The following is a 20337-nucleotide window of genomic DNA, read 5'->3' on the forward strand; positions in this document are numbered from 1 at the left end:
TGTCAAACAACAAACTTTTAAAGGTTTGCTAGGATTATTTCTGTATTGAAAGTTTCTAATTATGCTTTTTAAAAAAACTACTAAAAATAAAGGTTCAAGCTGCCAAATTTCTCTCCAGGGTCTACTTGCTGTCCTCCAGCTGTGCTCTGGGTACTGGCCGCTTCCACTGTTTGTTAGGTCCAGCTTTTGCTTTTTTGTTGATCTCTGGTGCTGCATGGGAAACTATCAGGGGGCAAGTCTGTGTTCTCCGTGGATGGGGCCCAGAACACGTGTGGGAGCGAGCGTGCCAGGGGAAGCTCCATGTTTATTCTTTATATGCCGGAAGGATGCAGCGGAAGCTTTTGCTTTGAGTGAGTGCTTTCAGCTGGAAGTTTCTGCTATGCTGAACAAGAGGGTGTGGGGCAAGATGCTGCCACCTTCACAAGTAACCCTTCTGGTACTAACCCCTCTGTAGCAGCAGCAGCCAGTGGTGGCTTTTGACACACAAGTCATGTTTGTAACAAAACCCTCCAAATACCCAGGAACTGAGGCAGGAGTTCTGTAGAAATTCATTTTATTCTTATTCAGACTATTTTCAAAAGAAGCAGTGGTGCGCAGTTTTTCTAAAAATATGCCTTTATAGATTTATATATGTGTATTATAAAATCCATACGTGTATTTACATAATTACTACATACAAAATTACAGCACTGTGGTATGTACATATCTATAAGTACATTCTTTCCGCTCAGCCCTGCTGTGCTTTTCCCCATTGAGGACAGGAGGCTTAGTGAGTGGTAAGCAGCTGCAGGCTGGGCCCACAGAGCCTCTGAGCTGGGGCCTCAGCAGAGATGGGGTAGCTGCTGCAGAAGGAGCAGAAGCAGCAGGCTGCAGGCCTTGTCCCTTGGGCCTGGTGGGCAGTATCTGGAAGCTCCCAGCAGCCTTACTCCATCCACCCTGTGGCCTGTGGCACCCACGCTACCTTCAGTGTGCGGGTAAGGTTAAACTAGTCCCCTTGGAGGCCATTTTGTGGCCTCAACTTGTTGGTTTGGGCCATTGTATTTGAGGTGGGAGGGAGCTGTGGAAGACAAGTGCTCTCCCAGCCCTACCCCAGAGGGAAAGTCTGGAAGCTAGAGCCTATAGGGGGCCAGCGGGATGCTGCCTGGCCCAGACCTCACTAGGGTTAAGGACTGCCTGCACTGGAGGAAGCTGAGGTGTGCTGGCGGCCAGAAGACAGGACCTTCCCTGCAATACAGAGTGGCCTCAACAGAACTTGGGTGACCCAGTTCTTAAGCCCCACAGCCATAGGCTGGGGCTCCTGCTGTACAGGACTCCAGCAGAGGACATGCACATGGGTGAGGGGTTATGCCTCCCCTTACTCCAGGCAAGTAGCTGGGGCAGAAGTGGAGGCTCAGGCCTCCTGAGGCATGCACAGGAGGGCCTCAATCTCTGTCCCCATGTTCAAAATCCAAGGAGGCAGAAAAGCCTGTAGTGTGGGCTGTGATCAGCTGGGTCTGAGTGGCAGAGCCCATCAATGGCCTGCATGGGAAGTGATTTGAGCCCTACTCACTAACAGGATCCTGGGGAAGCCCAGGCTGAGACTTGGCTTAGGCAGTGGGGACAGGGTTCATTCCTGTCCCTTGGTAGGGAGCAGCTTTCAGAGGACAAGGCAGGTCCCCTACTTCTCAGTCTCCATTGCACTGACAAAAGGGAGTGGGTTCTCAAGACCCAACTGGCCCCAGGGCAGCCGGGCCGGCAGTACAGCTGCCCAGCTCCAGTTGACGGGAGACCCTTTTCAACTGCCTCTAGTCCCCCATTCTCAACAGCCTGACTTCTCCCCACTTAAATTTTCCTGAAGAAGGAGAAGAGCCGTTTGCCATCCATGGTGCTGGGTTCCTGCCCCCGTCCTACGCCGTGGCCCCTAGAGAAGGCAGCAGCAGGCCGGCCCTGTTCCTTCAGCTGCGTATCCATCAGCTGCCTGTCAATGACCCTGTGCATGTCATCCTGCAGAGAGGGAGAGGGAATGGGGATTAGTAGCTGTCTTACCTGGCCCTGGGGTTGGACAGGGAAGTGACATGTCAGGGCAGGTGAAGATGAGGGATGAGATGAACAAGCACTGCAATTGGGGCTGGTGGACCAACCATGCCAGGACACATAGGTACCATATAGCGCTATCTCAGCCAGTGTCTTCGGGCCTAAAGAACAGAACAGCCCTCATACTAGCTCACGGGGCTGTGTGGATGCCTGTGATCTGGCTTGCTACCCCACCCTAAGTCAGCTCAGACCAACCTTAGCTTGTCAGGTCTCTAGTCCAATGACCTGGCCCAAGAGGCTACCTGTGTCCAAATTTTCCCCCTTCAAATCACTTTCAGGCTAAGTCACTAATACCCACACACCAGAGGCAGTGGCTCTATGTTTGGGACTGCCTTCACCCCTCTGGCCAGACTCTCACACAGCTAAACCTGTGTGCAATGTTGAGACTGTCTTGTTCCAATTCTATTAGCTACTTCTATTAGCTTCTTCATGGGGGTAAGGACCTTACCCCTCTAATTAGCTGGTTACTCAGAACAAGTCCCCGTCCTGTTTCACACGAGAGCAGCTTTGAGCAGCTCCTTCCTAGTCCCTAAATTTTGGTTACCGTGGAAGACACTACCTGACAATGGGCTCTGCTACTAACCCAGTCTGTAAGGAGCTCTGTGTGATCCACCACCAGAAAGCAAACACACCACACCTCCGACCTCCTTCAGCTTTTAGCTGTAAGCTCTGTGACGTTCTGACAAAAAGACCCCAAGACAAACTCTTAGGGGCTCACTGGCTTGAATCTAAGCACACGACAAGTGAAGCCAGGTTGGGGTGGGTGGGCTCCGTGCAGCAGGGAAAGGCTGGCTCTGAGCAGCCACTTAGGAGATGAGAGCACAAACCTGGAAAGCCTGGCCTCACTTGCATCCAGCTTGTCTGTGGCCTCTGTTTCATTCAAGTTCTGACCGGTGGGAATAACCTGAATGTCTTTTCAGGTTTCAGAATGAAAGCAAAGGGCCTTCCTGGCCTCTGGCACCCCATTCTCACCCTCCATCACACTCAGCGTCCTCCCTGGCTCCTCCTCCTCCTCCTCCTTTCCCTGCCAGCCGATTTTCCATTTGCCTCTCAGATTAAACCCTGTGTCATTTTTGCCGGCACAAAGCACATGGCTCCTACTTCTAAAGTCTCAGTGTGGAATCTTAGCACAGTAGTCTATACGTAGGACAAATTCAATAAAATATATTGTTCGCTACCAGAGAGAAAAGTCAAGAGACCTTTAGAAAGAAGTCCTTCATGTATTCTCTGGCACAGTCACTGCAAACTGCATTTTTATACTTTAAGTAACCAAATTCATCAAGCAAATTCTATGAACACATCTCCTTAGAACTTTACACATGTGCACGAGCTGGTTATGATCCCATGACTGCTGCTATTCTTGTGGTGAAAATCCATCTATTATAAGTTGGCATCAGCCTGCCAGGACTGCCAAACTCATAGCAGTGATGGGAGAAGGGAGGCTGGGGCTCAATGGCATGTCACACTACACAGAGATGAGGCCGAGTTCCGGAACACAGAACACAGTGAGCCATGGGGAGGTGGCAGATGCAGAACAGAGATGGCAGAGGGGAATGGATGAATGGACACAAGGTTCAATCTCACCTCAAAGGCAGGAGGGGTGTACAACTAAAGCTGTTGGTACAGGAACTGAGAAAGGCCACTAGATCAGAAACCAAAGGAGCCAGATAGTAAAAAGCCCTGAGGAAGCAAACTGTAGTTGGGAGAGAAGAGAGAACAGCTGTGGTAAGCCAGGGTTCTGGCTAGCTGGCTGCTGGCAGGAGCCAGGGAGCCAGTGACCTGATGGTGTCATCAAGACTGTGTGAGGTTGCCAATCCCACAGAGCCACAGTGTAATGGTCACTGCTATTCTGCCTGCCACTGTGGGGCTCACCTCAGCAAGTCACAGGTGAGTTTCCATCCGAGGAGAGACGTTAACCACTAGACCCACATTCTGACAGCCTACCACAAGAGTCCGAGCCCCGGGCAGCAGGGAGTCAGGAGACCCTGAAAATGGTGGTCCCAGAGCTGGCCACACTGACTCACTTTCTCCAGAACCTGTGCCAGACAGTGCCCATGGAAAAGGGAAGCTGCAGCAACTGCCCAAGGACTGCTGAGCTGCGCCCAGCTCTGAGTTTTCATTCAGTCACACGGGGCTTCCTGGCCCCAACCTTAGTTTAAAAGAAGCCAGGGTGAGCAGCTGAGGGAGGCCCATTCTGTGTCTGGTGGAAGCATGTTCCCGACAGAGGCTGGCTGAGCTTTTTGTCTCGAGGCCACTATAAGGCATTCTTCCCTGGGGTGAAAATGGAAGCTCCTGGGACCTCTTGTCAAAACTCCCCTTACAGATTTCGGAGATGCTTCATGCACTCCCCACTAGGCCTCAGCTCCTGCTTACCTGCCAAGCCTCAAGCTGCTGTGAGAGATTCAGCTTTTGCTGAATGGCATCCAACAGCTGGCTGTTGAGAGACATCATGTCCATCTTGCACTTGGCGAGTTCTAGCTCTACGGCGTTCTTCCTGCAAACAGATAAACCGCAATGAGGATGGGGACCTTGTGCCAGGGGCTTCTGGTTATTCATTGGGAGACCTGGCGTCTAAGGGTAAGGTAAGGGGCTGACCCCACACCACAGGGTCACTGTAACTATGCCCCTTGAAGGACTGTAACACACTCTCTAACCAACCTGTGGCAAGTGATGATCTCTCTCTCCTCTTTAACAAGAGACAAAGTGGTCAAAAGAGAACAGCATTTCCATGAGAACAAGAGCCCAGAAGTGATCAAGCCTCTCACAAAGGAGCTGTTTGCTGTCCCTTCCCACAGGCTGTGCACACTGTAGGAGGTACTCAGTTTGGACTAGCTACTCCCCAATGGAATTACCCCTAAGATAAAGATGTTCAAAGGAAGCCACATAATGGTGACCAAAGTTTAATAGCTCCAGTATCTAATAATTGGGGAACTGTTTCAAAATAAATGAGACAATACAACATGAGCAGCAGTAAATCACAGACATGGGGTATTTACTGACAATTTACCATGATGGAACCAAGGAGGAAGAGGTCGGGCTTCGTGAAGCAAAACTGCCAGTGTGTCAACATACAAGACACACAAAAACACAGCGGATTATGTCTGGTGATGTCACTGATGCTAACTTTGCCCACATAGTTTAAGATTTTTAAATGTGCATGTTTTGGGCACTGTTTTGCTCACCTTTCCAACAATATAGTTGCCCAATGCAAAACAAACAAACAAAACCTACCACCACCACAACCACCAACAAGAAAACAAACCCGTTGGGGTGGGTACGAAAGGAGGAGCAGTTAACTGCGTTGCGTCTGCAAAGGCAGCCCCCGCTGCAGCCTTGAAAGCCAGACCACGGGGAGCTGCAGGACCCAGAGACCACCAATCTGGCCTCAGAACAACACACTAACCAAGCAAAGCCGGAAGGAGTAGGTGAGTCTCATTTGTAAAGCGCTCAGGCCATACTTCCTCCCTGCCTTGCCCTCTACCCTGCAATTAGTCACCTGCTCCACACCCCACCCTGACCCAAAGTGGTGCATTCACCCACCACTTTGCCCTATAGGCAGCTTTAGACAACTATGGGCTCATCCCGGCCCTGCCCACTGCGGCTACAGGCAGCAGGGATTGGACCAAGTCTGTCCAATGGGCAGTGGTTCAGAAGCCGCAGGTTGCTTCCGTCACGATCGCTGCCATTGGCTGGTGGAGAACAGCACAAATCCTCAGGGCAGCAGTTGCCATGGACGCGATTTGCCTGACAATTCCCAAACCACAGGCGCCCCCTAGCTGCTCTAGCCCTCAGGAGGTACCATGTGTTTGCCAGCAGGTGGCGCCATGAGCAGCCCGGAGCTAGGGGAATGTGCTGACTAATGCCAGGGCCACGGGCCGGGGCAGAGCTGCAGTGCAAGAGGTTCAAAAGGAACCCAGACCCAGAAGGCACGGGTCCACAAGTCGCTGATCAATACAGCAATCATATTCTTGAAAAAGTATTTCCAGTGCCCAGAATAATTCCTCATATAAATGAAGTCACTGGGACTTTTTGTAAAGCAGATTGCTATTTTCAGATTAGCTTCTGCTAACCACATTGGTGATTCAGTGGCACAGTTTCTCACCTGTCAGGTTAACTTCTGTGAGTGCTTTTCAACTGTAAGGTGATAAAACTCATAGTGGTTTTCCTGGACCTCACCTATTGTGTGAGAGAGATAAGGAACCCCTTAAGATCCCTGCAGCCCAGTTTAGTGAGGCCAGTCTCTCTTCCTTGAATACACATTAAATAACCAGGTAAGGAAGCAGTCCCATCCCAGCCACTCAGACTGAACTGCTTTGGAGAGGCCCTGGGTGAAGATAATGCCTGCGGGCACTGAGAACCAGAAGTGTAATGGGAATCCATCCCGTGGGCACACAGGGACATAAGCAGAGCCTTACTAGGCTATCTCATTTTCAGTTCCGAACATGAACCAGAAGTGATAGGCAACCCAATGTGAGATCTGATCAGAGAAGAAAACAGACAGAAGGGTAAAATGGGATGAAGACGATGAAAGACCAAAAGGCAGACCATGAGAAACTGCTCTTGTTTACAGCACAGCTAGGGCAGAGACCAGCTCTCCAGCTGTGGGGATGTCAGTTCCAGAGGATCAACAGGCCTGAAGGTGGAGCTTATTTTCCTCCTGGTGCAGGAGGTGGTGCAGGCCTTTAATCCGGGAGAATTAAGTTTGAAGCCAGCCTAATACACAAAGCAAGTTCCAGGACAGCCAGGCTACACAAACGACCCCTGATTCAGAAAACAAAAACAAAAAACAAACAAACAAAAAACCAACCAAAAACTCAAACAAACAAACAAAACCAAACAAAATAAAACTCAAGCAAATGAAACAAAAATAAAACCCTTTACTTCCTCTGTAGACACTGAGACAGGCATCAGAGAGTAAGCACACTCCCCCCCCCCCCCCCCCAGTTTTTATCTCCTCAGTGAAGGGGGCAGATGACTGTGGGCATCAGCTGGGTGTCATGGTGCAAACCTGCAAATCCCAGTACTCGAGGTTGAGACCAGGGAATAATTTAAAGTTAGAGGCTAGTCTGAGCCGCATAACCAACCAACTTCTAGTAAAATGTGGACCATGTAAAAATGTCCTTTAGCCTCTCTGTATTTCCAAATTGTTGAATGCAAAGAAATGCATTTATTCACTTCATTTTTGAAAACAGTATTTGAAAAAATGACCTGGTTTATTAGAAATAAATGGAACAGTAGAAACTGTAAAATGCTGTAGAATCAAACCCAACTGCAAAAAGTGAAAGATTCTGGTTCCTCACCAAACAAATGTGGTTAAGAGGGACAAGGAAGAGGGAATGTTCCAGGCTTTCAGAACGTTGTCAGGTGAATACATGAGCTTTGGAACCAGATTTTTTGTTTGTTTGTTCGTTTTGTTTTTTTTGAGACAGGGTTTTTCTCTGTAGCCCTGGCTGTCCTGGAACTAGCTCTGTAGACCAAGCTGGCTTCGAAACCACAGAGATGGAGCCAGATTCTAAACAACTGAAATTACATTTATGAAATAACTTGTGTGCACTGTGGAGAAGAGGTTTAAGGACACTGACTTAATGTTATTAAGAACTTGTTTTCATAGAGGAGTATAGTTTATTAGCAAAGCACTTGCCTAGCACTGATGAGGCCTACTATCTATGAGTTTACTCCTTATCATGAAAAATACCACGAAAACAAAAAACCTCACCCAGCCAACTACAATACTGTGCTGGTTAGGGAAGCAAACTGAAGTATCCATGGAGGAGGGGGCAGAAACCAGTCGTCGTTGTCATCCATCCCCCCCACTGGATTTGAACTGAGGTCACAGGTCAAAGAACTCAGCTCCATGACTGAACCTGACAGATGGGTAGATGAGGGTTCTTATTATGTTTCTTTCTTTTGTGAATACTTAAGAATGCTCATAATAACTGGGTGGTGGTGCACGCTTTTAATCCCAGCACTCAGGAGGCAGAGGTAGGCAGATCTTTGTGAGTTCAATGCCAGCCTGATCTAAAGAGCGAGTTCCAGGACTGGCTCCATACCTACTGAGAAACCCTGTCTCAAAAAAAAAAAAAAAAAAGTTCATAATAAATTAAAAAAAAAACTAAAAATAATCAAAATGTGGTAGATGCACATAATGACACTGGAAAACTAAGCTCTAAGTGGGAAATATGCTAAGCCATGCACTGTAGCATTCGATGCTTTAAAGAAAAAACTAATTACACAGCCAATATATTACAAGTATGCCAACACACCCATAGGAAAAGTGTCAAGTCACATAACAACCTTCACTAGCAGAGTCTACCTGGGACCAAGAAAAGTGGGTAGCAGGGCAACTAACCCTATCTTTGTGTTCTCCTGTATTAAGAGTGTTGTGGGGTGTGTGTGTGTTTGAGACAAGGTTTTATTATGTAACCTAGGCTGGTCTTGAACTCACTCTGTAGAGCAGGGTGGCTTACACTGGAGATCCTTCTGTTTATACCTCCTGAGTTCTGGAACACAAATGTATGACACGATGGTGGGCTTATAATAGAATTTCCATCCATTATTAATTTAGACAGGGTTTCCTGTGTTACAGACAGCCCTGGCTGCCCTGAAACTCACTCTGTAGACCAGGCTGGCCTTGAACTCAGAGATCCGCCTGCCTGTGCCTCCGGAACCCTGGGATTAAAGGTGTGTGCCATCGCAGCCAGGCCACATACCTCAGTTTTATTAAGAAATCAAAGTAGAGGCTGGAGAGATGGTTCAGAGGAACAGCACCTGCCGCACAAGCATAATGCCGTAAGTCTGGATCCCAGCACTCGTGTAAAAAGCTGGATGTAGCCATGTGTGCCTGCATCTTCAGTGCTACAGGGGATGGCAACAGGGCTGCATAGTTATGCAGTCATCACAGTTAAAGTAAGAGTAAACAACCCATCTCCACTCACTTTGCAATAGCCTCATCCCGGTCCCTGATGGCCTTCTGAAGCTGCTCCTTTGGCTCCTTGTCCTCAGACGTCACTCTGAGTCGGTCCCTCTCTTCCTTCAGTGCAGTCATCTCCACACTCAGCAGTGTCACCTAGCAACAGATCAGAGGAAAAGGAATGTGATAATGCTGCTGCTGCCGTCCTGGGGGCTTTCTCCACGAGCTCAGCAAGATGGCTCAGCAGGTAAAGGCGCTTGCTGTGTAAGCCTGACAACCTGAATTTGAGTCCTAAAACCCAAATAGAAATGGAAGGAGAAAACTGACCCTATAAATTGTCCTCTGACCTCCACCACAATTTTGAGGGGCTGCAGAAATGGCTCAGCAGTTAAGAACTCTTTGTGCTCTTTCAGAAGACCCATGTGTCCAGTCCCACCGGTACCCTCTGTTCACAGCTGGCTGTAACTCCATCTTGAAGACTTCAGACATCCTCTTCTGACACACACATAGTTAAAAATAAGGGGCATGTGTCGGGAGCAGGCTGGTAGTGTCCTTGTTGTTGCTGTTTCAACGCCGAGACCCCTCCCTTCCCCCAGCAGCAATGCTTTGTGCCGGTTCTAGCTCAGTGGCTAGGGTTTAGGGTGGAGGTTGAAGCTGACGTGCAGTCATGGAGTCAGATCCCTGTGTCCTCAGCATACCACAGCACTGCTTTGACTGAGAGGCACTCCCAGGTAGACAGTAAAAGATCACACATGCATCAGAGCTCTGGAACACATTTTTTGGAGGCAGGGTCTCAAATTCTGGCACAGCTTAATGTTCCCATTCAGTTCCACAGATCAAAGCCACATGGAATTTCAACACCTCTGATCTGTCACTTTGATCCTACTACCTTTTCTGTGGTCCATTCCTGAGTGAATGGCACCTGCTCAGTCCTCAAGACCAACCTGGGAGTTACCATTTGGCAATGAAGGGCTCCTCTTGTGTCTGCTTCAGCAACACATTCCGTCCTACCCCACAGCAGAGTGACCTCACTCAAATCCACCACTGTCACTGGAAACATGTCCTATCCGTCTGTAAACCCCAGGGCTTGGCTGCAAATAGTATTTAATCCTAAAACACTTGTGCACTCAACAGCTGACATTTGAGATAGACATTAATTCAAGCCTTTACTATTTGAGGGACATTCCTGGTTGTATGCCTTGCTGAGAGACAGAGATGTCCTCCCAGTAGGAAAGCCAGATATGAGGAAAGCATCTACTTTTCCTTTGCAGTCTGGACATGTGACCTAGAGTTGCCCCACCCCCACCCCTGTAAATCTGGGAGGAGAAGGAAAGCAAAACTGCCTGTGAGCAGGGACTATTTGCCAGACAGCAGACTGGGTCTGTTCTCTGGACCTAAGTGATCCAATTGTTCTTGAAGTTGATCCTATAAGCTATCGGATTTAATTGCAATGCATTCATTTTCTACTTAAGTTACACAAAGCAAATGTCTGTTGTGTGTGACTAGTCTGGTAGAGATTGCAATAAACGTGTTAAGCAATGAAGATTGATAGGATCAGACATAAATAGGGATGCCCAACCTCATTCTCTTGGTAAGTATTACACACCCACTGACATTTTTCCAAGGGAGGATTTATCCACACAGGTCTGCTCCTTCCCATCAAGTGACATCTGCCACCCTGACTCCAGGACTAGACTGAAGATCAAGCTCCCAGACAGAGCCAGCAGCTACTTTGCATGAATGTAGAAGACATCCAATGATGAGAGGACAGGAAATATGTTGCATATTTTTAAAAAAATGTCAGGAAAAAAAGATTTTTATGTATGTGGTCTATGTGTTTTTGCCTGCTCATACATATGTTAACCTGGCACATACCTGGTGCCCTCTGAGGCCAGAAGAGACTGCTGGACCCTTGGAACTTCAGTTACAGACATTTAAAAGCTGCCATGTGGATGCTGGGAATCAAACTCTGGTCCTTTGGAAAAGCAGCCAGCATTCTTAACTGCTGAGCCATTTCTCCTAGCCTCAAATTTGGCACTCTTAAGAGCCTAATAAGGAATGTAAGGGCTGGGACTGGAGCTCTGCCCTGGTGCTAACAGTTTGGAATTTCTGCAAAGGCTCTGGTTTGTACATGCACTCACTCCAAGGCAGAGGTGACTGGGGAGAGGTTTAGCCTTACCCTAGGGTACCGGCAGGTCTGGCAGCCTGATAGCCTGACCCAAGACCTAGGAAGAATGTGGCAAAGACAGACTTCTTCAGATCAAAGACGTGTGGTGTGGCTTCAGAACAGCTGAATAAGGGGGACAAGAAAAGTGAAACCCTATGCTGAGCATGATACTGGGTCAGACCAACCAACACCCAATACACACCAAATAAAACTCCAGAAAAGCTTTCCACTGCCCCAGCTGCCAGCTTCTTAGGAAGGGATATGGAAATCAGGAAAAACAAACAAACAAAACCTACCTTCCTACCCCAACTAGTTGATGTCAGGCTCAAATGTGATGAAGGAGGGCTCCAGTCTTCCCAGTCTTCACTAAGGTTAGATCTGATGGCTGTCTTCAAAGTGGACCTGGCTTGTCTATTCATGCACTTAGGCTATACCCACCACCTACCTTCTCCTAATAAGACAGAGGGCCTCACAATTAAATAACATTAAAAAGCCTACCCTGAAGCCATGAAACCTACTCTTTCCTTCAACAATCAATTACAATTCTGTGCTAGAGACTTAGTCTAGTGGCCTGTGCTAGGACTCCAGGAGAAAAAGCTGAGTGGTAACTTGCACTGGTCATTATGGGGTCTGTGATCTGCTTGATTGGAAAACAAGATGGGAAAGTAGTTACCACAATAAGATGGAGCCAGTGGGTCTTCCGGGAAGATAAAGAGTTCAAGGAGGAAGTGAAACCCTCTCTGAATGAGCAGGGTGAAGGCCTAAGCAGGCAGGAGGGAGGATCTTCCAGACATTGGGGAGTGTGCACAGCTACTCTATTATTGCTCATGTTCTCTGGGTGGCCAGGGACTTGCTAAGTCTATGTCCTGATATGGAAGCTGTTCATGGCTCACAGGAGGTACCTTGCTTTCAAATCTCACTACAGGCAACTGCCGCCCCATGAGGGTGGCTGGGCTCAGAAGCATACACAAATGGACAAGCAATATGCAAAGCTAGCTGTGAAAGAAGGCAGGACTGAAATGGCAGTGGCCAGAAGGATGAAGACAGAGTATACCAAGTGGTGTACTGGCAAGTTTCTGTCAATTACCTGGGAAATGGGAACCTCAGTGGAGAAGATGCATTAATCAGATTGGCCTGTAGGCATGTCTATGGGACATTTTTCTTGATTAATGACTATTAATCAAGGGCCCAGTCTATTACGAGTGGTACCATTTGTACAAGTAGTCCTGGGTTGTATAAGAAATAAGGCCGAGTAAGCCAAGGGGAGAAAACCAGTAAGCAGCATCCCTCCATGACCTCTGCTTGGGTGGATCTGTAAGCCAAGTGAGCATTCTATTACAACAATAGAAAACCAACTAGAAGACCAAGTATTTATAGTAGCCTTGAGCACTTGCCTGATCTCATGCTCCCTTGAAAACCTTGCATAAAAAGACTCACAGAAAATGCTGTGAAGTTGTTCCTAATGCCTAGGTTACAAAGTGATCAGGGGCAGGGGGACCTCATGGATATCTGCTTTTAATTTGTTTTTAGATTTATATAGTTTATGTGAATGAGTGTTTTGTCTATACGTATTTATATATACCATGTGTGTGCCCGTTGCCTGTGGATGTAAAGACAGTACTGGATCCCCTGGAACTGAGTTATGGATGACTGTGAACTACCACGTATGTTGGAAATTGAACCTGAGTCCTCTGTAAGAGCAACAAGTGCTCTTAACTGCTGAGCCATCTTCTCCAGCTCCTGGGTGCCTGTCTTTTATAGTCTACAATTAATCCTGAAGACCCCTCCATCTGCTGGTGGCTGCTCTGTATTCACCAATGCCAAGGAGGATGCTGGAGACAGAGGGCAGAGAGGTGGTGGGTGCTAATACTGGCTATGGATTTTACCTCAAACAGATATTAGCAGTTATTGCACTCTTTTAATTAAAGTCTGATTAGTTTCTGAGGTGGCAGCATGCAGCACACCCACACTGACTTCTGTCCAGGTTCCAGGGGAATAAGAACACTCTCAAGAAGGAAAGCAATGGACTTAAGATACTGGATCACTGAGTGGATGAGGCTTAACTTTGGCCTAGCTGTTCCTGAGATCTCACCCAGGTAATCTCGTCTGCACCCTACTACCAAGGAGCACAGAGATAGCTCCAGCTGTCCTCCCAACACTGTTAGAGACCCTGGAAAGCAAGTGTTCCACACAAGTATCACATGTGCTCAGGGTCTAGCCTCAGCGCCAGGCATATAGTGGGCAGTGGGCAGATTGTGAACCAACCCCCATGAGGAATATCAAGCCTTCAGTATTGGCTGCTATTTTTAGGACTAAGTGAGAATCCCAAATCCCTACCTTGGGTGTTAGTGTGACTCCCATGGGTGTCCACATTAGTAGATGCAGGTGTAGCTAAGGGGTTTCTTCTTTGAAGAAATTCTACAGTCCACATGGGGCATGAGTGGAGTCTAGGGAACTCTCTGTAAGGAAGCTCACAGGTACTGGCCTCAACCAGTTATCAAATGAACTTTTGTTTTTTGCGACAGGGTTTCTCTGTTTAACAATCCTGGGTGTCCTGGAACTCACTCTGTAGAGCAGGCTGGCCTAGAACTCACAGAGGTCCACCTGCTTCTACCTCCCGAGTGCTGGGATTAAAGGTGTGTGCCACCACACCTGGCTATCAACTGAACTTCTAAGAAAACTTAGTAGACATGACTTCTAAAGTTCCATACCAACCTATATTTAAGCTGTACTTCTGAATGAAATAATAATGTCCTCCAGGAAATTTTTAGTTTTTAACTCTGATAAGAAAACTTTTTAAAAAATTTATCAAATCACTAATAAGCAAGCACTTAATTAAAATAAGTCAGGAGCACTGACATATGCTTGGGAGGCTGAGGCAAGAGGATCTGTTGAGCCCAAGAGTTCAAGACTAATAAATGCAGCACAGCAAGACCACCATCTCCAGACCAACCAGCAAACCAACCAATACAGTGTTAACCTAAGGAACATTTGCCCTCTTTGTTTAACTGAGACAGGGTGTCAGGCTGGCCATGAACTCTCTATGTATTTGATGATGGCCCTGAACGCCTAGGTCCCCTGCCTTCACTTCTCACTTCCAAGCACTGTAGTTACAAGCAGGTGCCACCACCTCCAAAGAACTTAAACAATTTTTTTTTCCTTTGGGGAGTGCTGGAGATTGAACCTAGGGCCTTGCACTTGTTGGTCAAGCACTCTACCACTGAGCTATACCCTTTCAGAGAACTTTCTCTTGTATTTTATTCCTTTAGTTGAGAAGTTCTGTCTTGAAGTCTGAACCACTTCTGAGGATCTCAGCGTTTAGGCAGGAACATGTCCCGTACCTGGCTAGGAGCAAGCCACAGCTGTGACCTTTACCCTTGCCCTCTGCCCTCTCACACTAAGATTAGCAGTGGCTGTAGACGTATTTTTCTAAGATGATAGTAAAAGAGACAGGAGTTGATAATGAAGGTATCTTAAGTGTAAGAAATTTTACCCAGGCCAGGAAACGCAGGTAAGCAGGGTTGCGTATAGGTCACTCCTGCGTATGTCTGGTCCAGAGGAAGTGTGTCCTAGGACAGATCTCAAAAACCTCTTTCTGGGTGAAGTATCTCCTAAGTCCTTTAACATTTTTCAGATCAGAGTACTGATGTCCTTTAGTGTTCACCGAGAGATGGAATCATGATCAAACAAGAAAGGAACAGCAGGGGCAACAGTAAGTTCCCAAGAGCTGAAAAAAAAAGGTCTCAAAGGTGATGAAGCTAATACTTGTAAAGATCAACTTTTTTTTTTTAAATATTTATTATGTATACAATATTCTGTCTGTGTGTATGCCTGCAGGCCAGAAGAGGGCACCAGACCTCATTACAGATGGTTGTGAGCCACCATGTGGTTGCTGGGAATTGAACTCAGGACCTTTGGAAGAGCAGTCAGTGCTCTTAACCTCTGAGCCATCTCTCCAGCCCGATCAACTGTTTTTTGACTGACAACTCCTGGCCTGGGAGTTGCTGGGAAAAACATCAGAAAGTGGCCTGGGAGCTGTGGCTTTCCGTGGTCAGCACCAACCAGCCAGCCCGATTTCTACCTCTGTGAACACACCACCTCAGGAAACACAACCAGCTATTTCTGTCCCTGCCAATCTCACTCGGGCAGAAGGAGGACTGATTTTTCTCTCCTGAAGACACCCAGTTCCTCAACTTTGGGTCATAGCCCCATGAGAACATCATGGAGGAGAGCAGCATCTCACAAAAGTGGGAGTGGATAAGGGACCCATGTACATTCTCTCCACTGTGAAATGGGGGTGCTCACCTGACTGTGGAGTTGCTGCAGCTCTTCTAGGCTTTGCCTCAGTTTACCCCTTTCTCCCTCCATTAGCTCCCTCAGGGCTCTTGAGTCCTCACTGGTCTGCCTTATCTGTTCTTCCAGTGAGTCATCGTCCATTCTCCGGGTGCCCTGACAGAAAGAGGGAAGCCAGTAGTAGGTAGGGAAGAGAGGGGAGAGTAATGGGGGCAGGCGCAGGTCAGAAAAATGAAGAGAAATGAAGGAAGGTGAGAGGATGAAACAGGGGAGACCTGGGGGGCTAGGGAGAGATTTTTCTGCATTTAATTTTACCCTAGAAAAGCTCATTTTTATTTCAAGTTTTGGGAGAAGCAGCTGTATGTGCTATGAATGGCATATACCACTGACAACTTCCTTATCCCACAATGACCTCTTGATCTAGTCTACAGATCAACCCAGGCTGTTTAGACAGAAACATCTGCTCTTCAACTTATTGCCTCTAATAGAACAGAAGACATTAGCTACTCTGGGAGGGTGAATCAGGAGAGAAACCAGGGAGAATCTACCATGAAGCTGTAGAGATGGCCGGTCCACTCTGGATGAAGAGGAAAGTTCTCTTCCTCATACGAGGCCTCCTCTGGGGTTCCCAGAGAGCCTGCTCAGTTCCTCAACCTCCTGTGCTGAGACTTTCTCTCTTTCTGTTTTTGTTTTTGTTGTTTTTTTTTTTTGAGACAGAGTCTTACTATGTATTTCTGGCTGCCTTAGAACTTACTACATAGACCAAGCTAGCCTTGAACTCAGAGATCTGCCAGCCTCTGCCCACTCATGAGCACCTTTCTCTCAGGACCAATTACAGAAGAGCACCTTGGGAGTTTTACCCAGATACAAATTTCTCTATTCAATGTCTCTAAGAAAAAACCCTTCAACTCTAGGCCACTAGCGCCTTGTATATAACTATATGGAGAAAAGGACTATGCCATGGTACAGTTGTTCTCAACCTGTGGTTCTTGACCCTGTGGTAAACATCTATCTCCAAAAATATTTACATCAGGATTCATAACAGCAGCAAAATTACAGTTATAAAGTATCAAAGAAACTAATTTTATGGTTTGGAGTCAGCACAACATGAAGAATTGTATTAAACGGTTGCAGCAGTAGGAAGGTTGAGAACCGCTACCATGGCATTTGCGGTCCTACCTCCTGGTTACTGGTACTTAGTACTCTCAAACTAATGGGTCGGGATCCTGGCAGCACATTATGAGGGAAGCTCCAGCTCAGCTTACCGCACCATCTACAACGAGTTCCCACTGCACATTGGCTGGATGCTGTAGCTGACCCTTACCGTGGGCTCCATGCCATCTACAGTGCTCTGTATCAGTCTCTTGAGATCACTGAGGGCAGTGCGCAGGCTGCCAGCAGGCACGTCCTTGGCGGAGGAGGTTTCTGAGGACTCATCCATGGAGGAATCTGTGGACACGGCTGAATCGGCACTGTCGTTTCCTCGAAGGTGTGAGCAGAGATAGCGGACCTGGCAGTAGGCTTCCCAGAGCTGCAGTCTCAGCTGTGACACAAAGTTACTCTGTTACAGACTGGGTTATTCAGTATTTAAAGCCAAAACACAGAGACTTGAAATCCTGTTTTTAGTGCCAAGGGTTTTTTTTTTTGTTGCTATTGTTTTTTAAATAGTCTACCATAAGAAATATTTTGGACTTAGTCCATCTTCTTAGACTTTCACTTCTTTCTGAGATTAACCTGTAGCCCTGGCTGGACTGGAACTTACTGTAGCTGCTCTGCCTCAGTCTTCCTAGTGCCCATGACCAGCTACTACCAATTCTTATTTTCCCTCTAATCAAGTAATCTGCCATGCAAAGTATTTCTGTTACGTAATTAGCTTCACTGATTGGAATTGGGGCCTAGCGGGAAAGGAGTGATTATGGAAGGCATAAAGAGACAAATGGCATCGAAAGGGTGGACTGCTGGACTGCAAATGCTGGAGGACTCTGTATCACCTCCGAGGCCCAGGGGAGGGCCTGAGCGGAGGACACTGGGCTCTAGCTGTTCTGCTCAAGGTTTCAGTGGCCATTCAGTGAGTGGACCACTGCTCCAGCTGTGGCCGTTCAGTGAGTGGACCACGGCTCCAGCTGTGGCCATAGGAGCTCATGCAGGGACTGCAGCCTGTTGCCAAGCGGCAGTACAGTGCTGAAGAGGAGGGTGGAAGAGAACCCCGGGGTCTACAGTGACATCAGCACCTGCTCTCTCTCCTGCTCCAGCTCCTCGGCCTCCATGCTTTGCTCGATCTCTGACAGCAGGGACGTGCTGGTAGCAGCCGAGCTCTGCAGGCTCCTCTCCTCCGTGAGCTCTTCCACTTTCACCTGCAGCTGCCTGTAGGACAGCCGTACCTCCTGCAGCTCCAGCTGGCTTTGGTGCAGCTGTGGGGAAGAAATGCTAGGCAGCTTATCCAAATCACAGCAAGCAGTGCCCAGGACCTGACCCTGCTGCTAGACTTGCCAACTCACAGGAAAAGAGTTGGGAGGAATGTATCAAGTTGTGGGTGGGACAAAGTCAGCAAGACCCAGCTCAGGGAAATTCTACAGAACAAACAACTCCATTCCATCAATAATCTCAGTGAAAAAGTTACTAGAATAACCTAGTGATTCAGAAGACTCAAGAGGTGGGCAGTGGTGGCACACACCTTTAATCACAGCACTGAGAAGGCAGAGGCAGGTGGCTCTCTCTGGGTTAGAGGCCAGCCTAGTCTACAAAGTGAGTTCCAGGACAGCCAAAACTATACAGAGAAACCCTGTCTTGAAAACCCAAAACAGAGAGACAAAGACTTAAGGGGCTGATGGCAGCACATGTGTGCAGTTTAAGCACTTGGGAGTGAAGGCAGGAGGATCTTGAATTTGGGCCAGATTGGTTAAAAAGAAAGTGTCTTAACAGTAGCAACAACAAAACCAAACAAAAATCTCAAAATATAAATAAAGCAACTAAGTGCAAACTATTTTGGTTTGTATCTTGGTTAAGAAAAAAAATTACACAGGGTGTAGTGGTGCACGCCTTTAATCCCAGCACTCAGGAGGCAGAGGCAGGGGGCTCTCTCTGAGTTTGAGGCCAGCCTGGCCTACAAACCAAGTTTTAGGATAGCCAGGGCTACACAGAAGAAACCCTGCCTTGAAAAACACAAACAATTATTATTATTGTGTGAGTGCATGTGTTATATATGATATGTGCGCAAGAATATGGATATGCACTTACTTTGACACGCATGTGGAGGTCAGTGCTTTTAACTGAGTCATCTTGCCAGCCCTCCTTAGCAGTTTTAAAAAATGAAGTTAAACCTAGCTGTCCAATGATCCAGCAACTCCATTCTAAAGTGTACACTCCCAATGAGATGAGAGATTCAGTGAGAGACATGTCTCAAACAACAAAGTGGAGGGGCTGGAGAGATGACCCAGTGGTTAAGGGCACTAGCTGCTCTTTCAGTGGTCCTGCCATTGAGTTCCAACACTCACACGGTGGCTTACAGGGGGATCTGAAGACCTCTGGCTCAATGGCACTGCGTGCATGTGGTACACAGACACACATGCAGGGTCTGGGTCAGCAGATGAAAGCTCATGGCATACAAGTCTGAGGGACTTGGATTTGATTCCCAGAACCCACAATGAGAGGAGAGAACCAAGTCCTGGAAATTGTCCTCTAACCTCTATGTGTTCCATGGCACATGGGCTCTCACACGCACACTTATAATAATAAATAAGGTGGACAGTGATTAAGGAGGACTCCCAATACTCAGGCATCCACATGTACACACATGCATCTATATGCCTGTACACTCAAGTGTGCACGCGCACGCGCACGCGCACACACACAGAGATATCACCCCAACCCTAGGTTAGTATGGGTGAAGAGCTTCCTGGGATTTAAATTTATTCTTTTATAAAGTGGTCTTTCTGGAACCATCTCTGTTTCATTAAAGAGAGGAAACAGCTGGGTGTGGCAGTGTACAGCCGTACGCCCTGCACTTGAACTGCCGTCGTTGAACAGTCAGGTTGGGCTGGGAATGCTGGAGTGCTGGCCTTGAATGCCCAAGGCCACTGTGGACTGGGCTGTGCTGCTTTCCTCAGACTCTCTTCTAAGCCACTGTGCCTCCTGCAGATGCAGAGGCGTGGGATCGAAGGCAGCAACTAAGAGCTCTGGCTCTCATTAAGGGAGCCAGACTTTAGCCAATCCTCTAGGGACCTTCAACCCATCACTGCCAGGAAGTGGCTGGCGAATGGTCTGGTTGAGCCCTAACTAGGAAGGGCGAGGGTCCAGCTGCTGACTGGATGACAAGATGTACTACCTAGTCCCTGGATTAGCAACGCCTGCTGGTAAGTACAGTGGGAACTCCTCTAGCCCAAGTATTAGGAAAACTTGGGAGGAAAGAACAAAAATAACACAAACCAGGATTATAGGGAATAAAGAGACATTCCTAGGACCCAAGCAGCACAATTACAAGCAGCATGTTCAGCGGCAAATGCTTTACAATTATTCTCTAGGCAGTGCCACACACATCTCAGCAGGAGAAGCTTCCACAGTTATGTATAAGTTCTGGTGCACTGGATACAATTAGTTCAATTACCCACACACACTCAAAAGTGTTTAATTAATTGTAACAGCAAGAGAACAAAAGGGCAGGAGGTGCCTCATTCTCTGGTCAGTGACTGATTCACCACCTGGACAGATGTACAGGAAAACCAAATCAAATCATAGGAGAACCTGGTAGCCATAGGAATCCTGTAAAGTAAACGGTATCTAGATGAGCATGGTTGCACACACCTTTAATCACAGCACTCAGGAGGCAAGAGGTAAGTGGATCTTTGAATTCAAGGCCACGCTGGTCTACAGAACAAATTCCAGGACAGCCAGGGCT

General features: G+C 47.6%; 1 protein-coding gene across 3 annotated transcripts in view; it reads right to left on the reverse strand.

Annotated features, from left to right (window-relative positions):
- Positions 1 to 605: 605 nt before the first annotated feature.
- Bicdl1 (BICD family like cargo adaptor 1) overlaps positions 606 to 20337 on the reverse strand; it is a 103312-nt gene continuing 83580 nt past the window's right edge. The window contains exons 5-11 of one of the 3 annotated variants that reach the window (XR_012911404.1): positions 17675 to 17854; positions 16768 to 16986; positions 15456 to 15599; positions 9009 to 9139; positions 4447 to 4567; positions 3658 to 3766; positions 606 to 1983 (exon numbers count right to left, since the gene is read on the reverse strand). Coding sequence is in view for 2 of the 3 variants with exons in the window: in XM_075981684.1 (XP_075837799.1) it covers positions 1822 to 1983; positions 4447 to 4567; positions 9009 to 9139; positions 15456 to 15599; positions 16768 to 16986; positions 17675 to 17854 (957 nt within the window). In the remaining variant the exon portion in view is untranslated. The remainder of the gene's footprint in view (positions 1984 to 3657; positions 3767 to 4446; positions 4568 to 9008; positions 9140 to 15455; positions 15600 to 16767; positions 16987 to 17674; positions 17855 to 20337) is intronic. The other 2 variants (XM_075981684.1, XM_075981694.1) reach the window with 2 other exon arrangements.

Source organism: Microtus pennsylvanicus, chromosome 1 (assembly GCF_037038515.1).
Source record: "Microtus pennsylvanicus isolate mMicPen1 chromosome 1, mMicPen1.hap1, whole genome shotgun sequence".
Taxonomy (NCBI): domain Eukaryota; kingdom Metazoa; phylum Chordata; class Mammalia; order Rodentia; family Cricetidae; genus Microtus; species Microtus pennsylvanicus.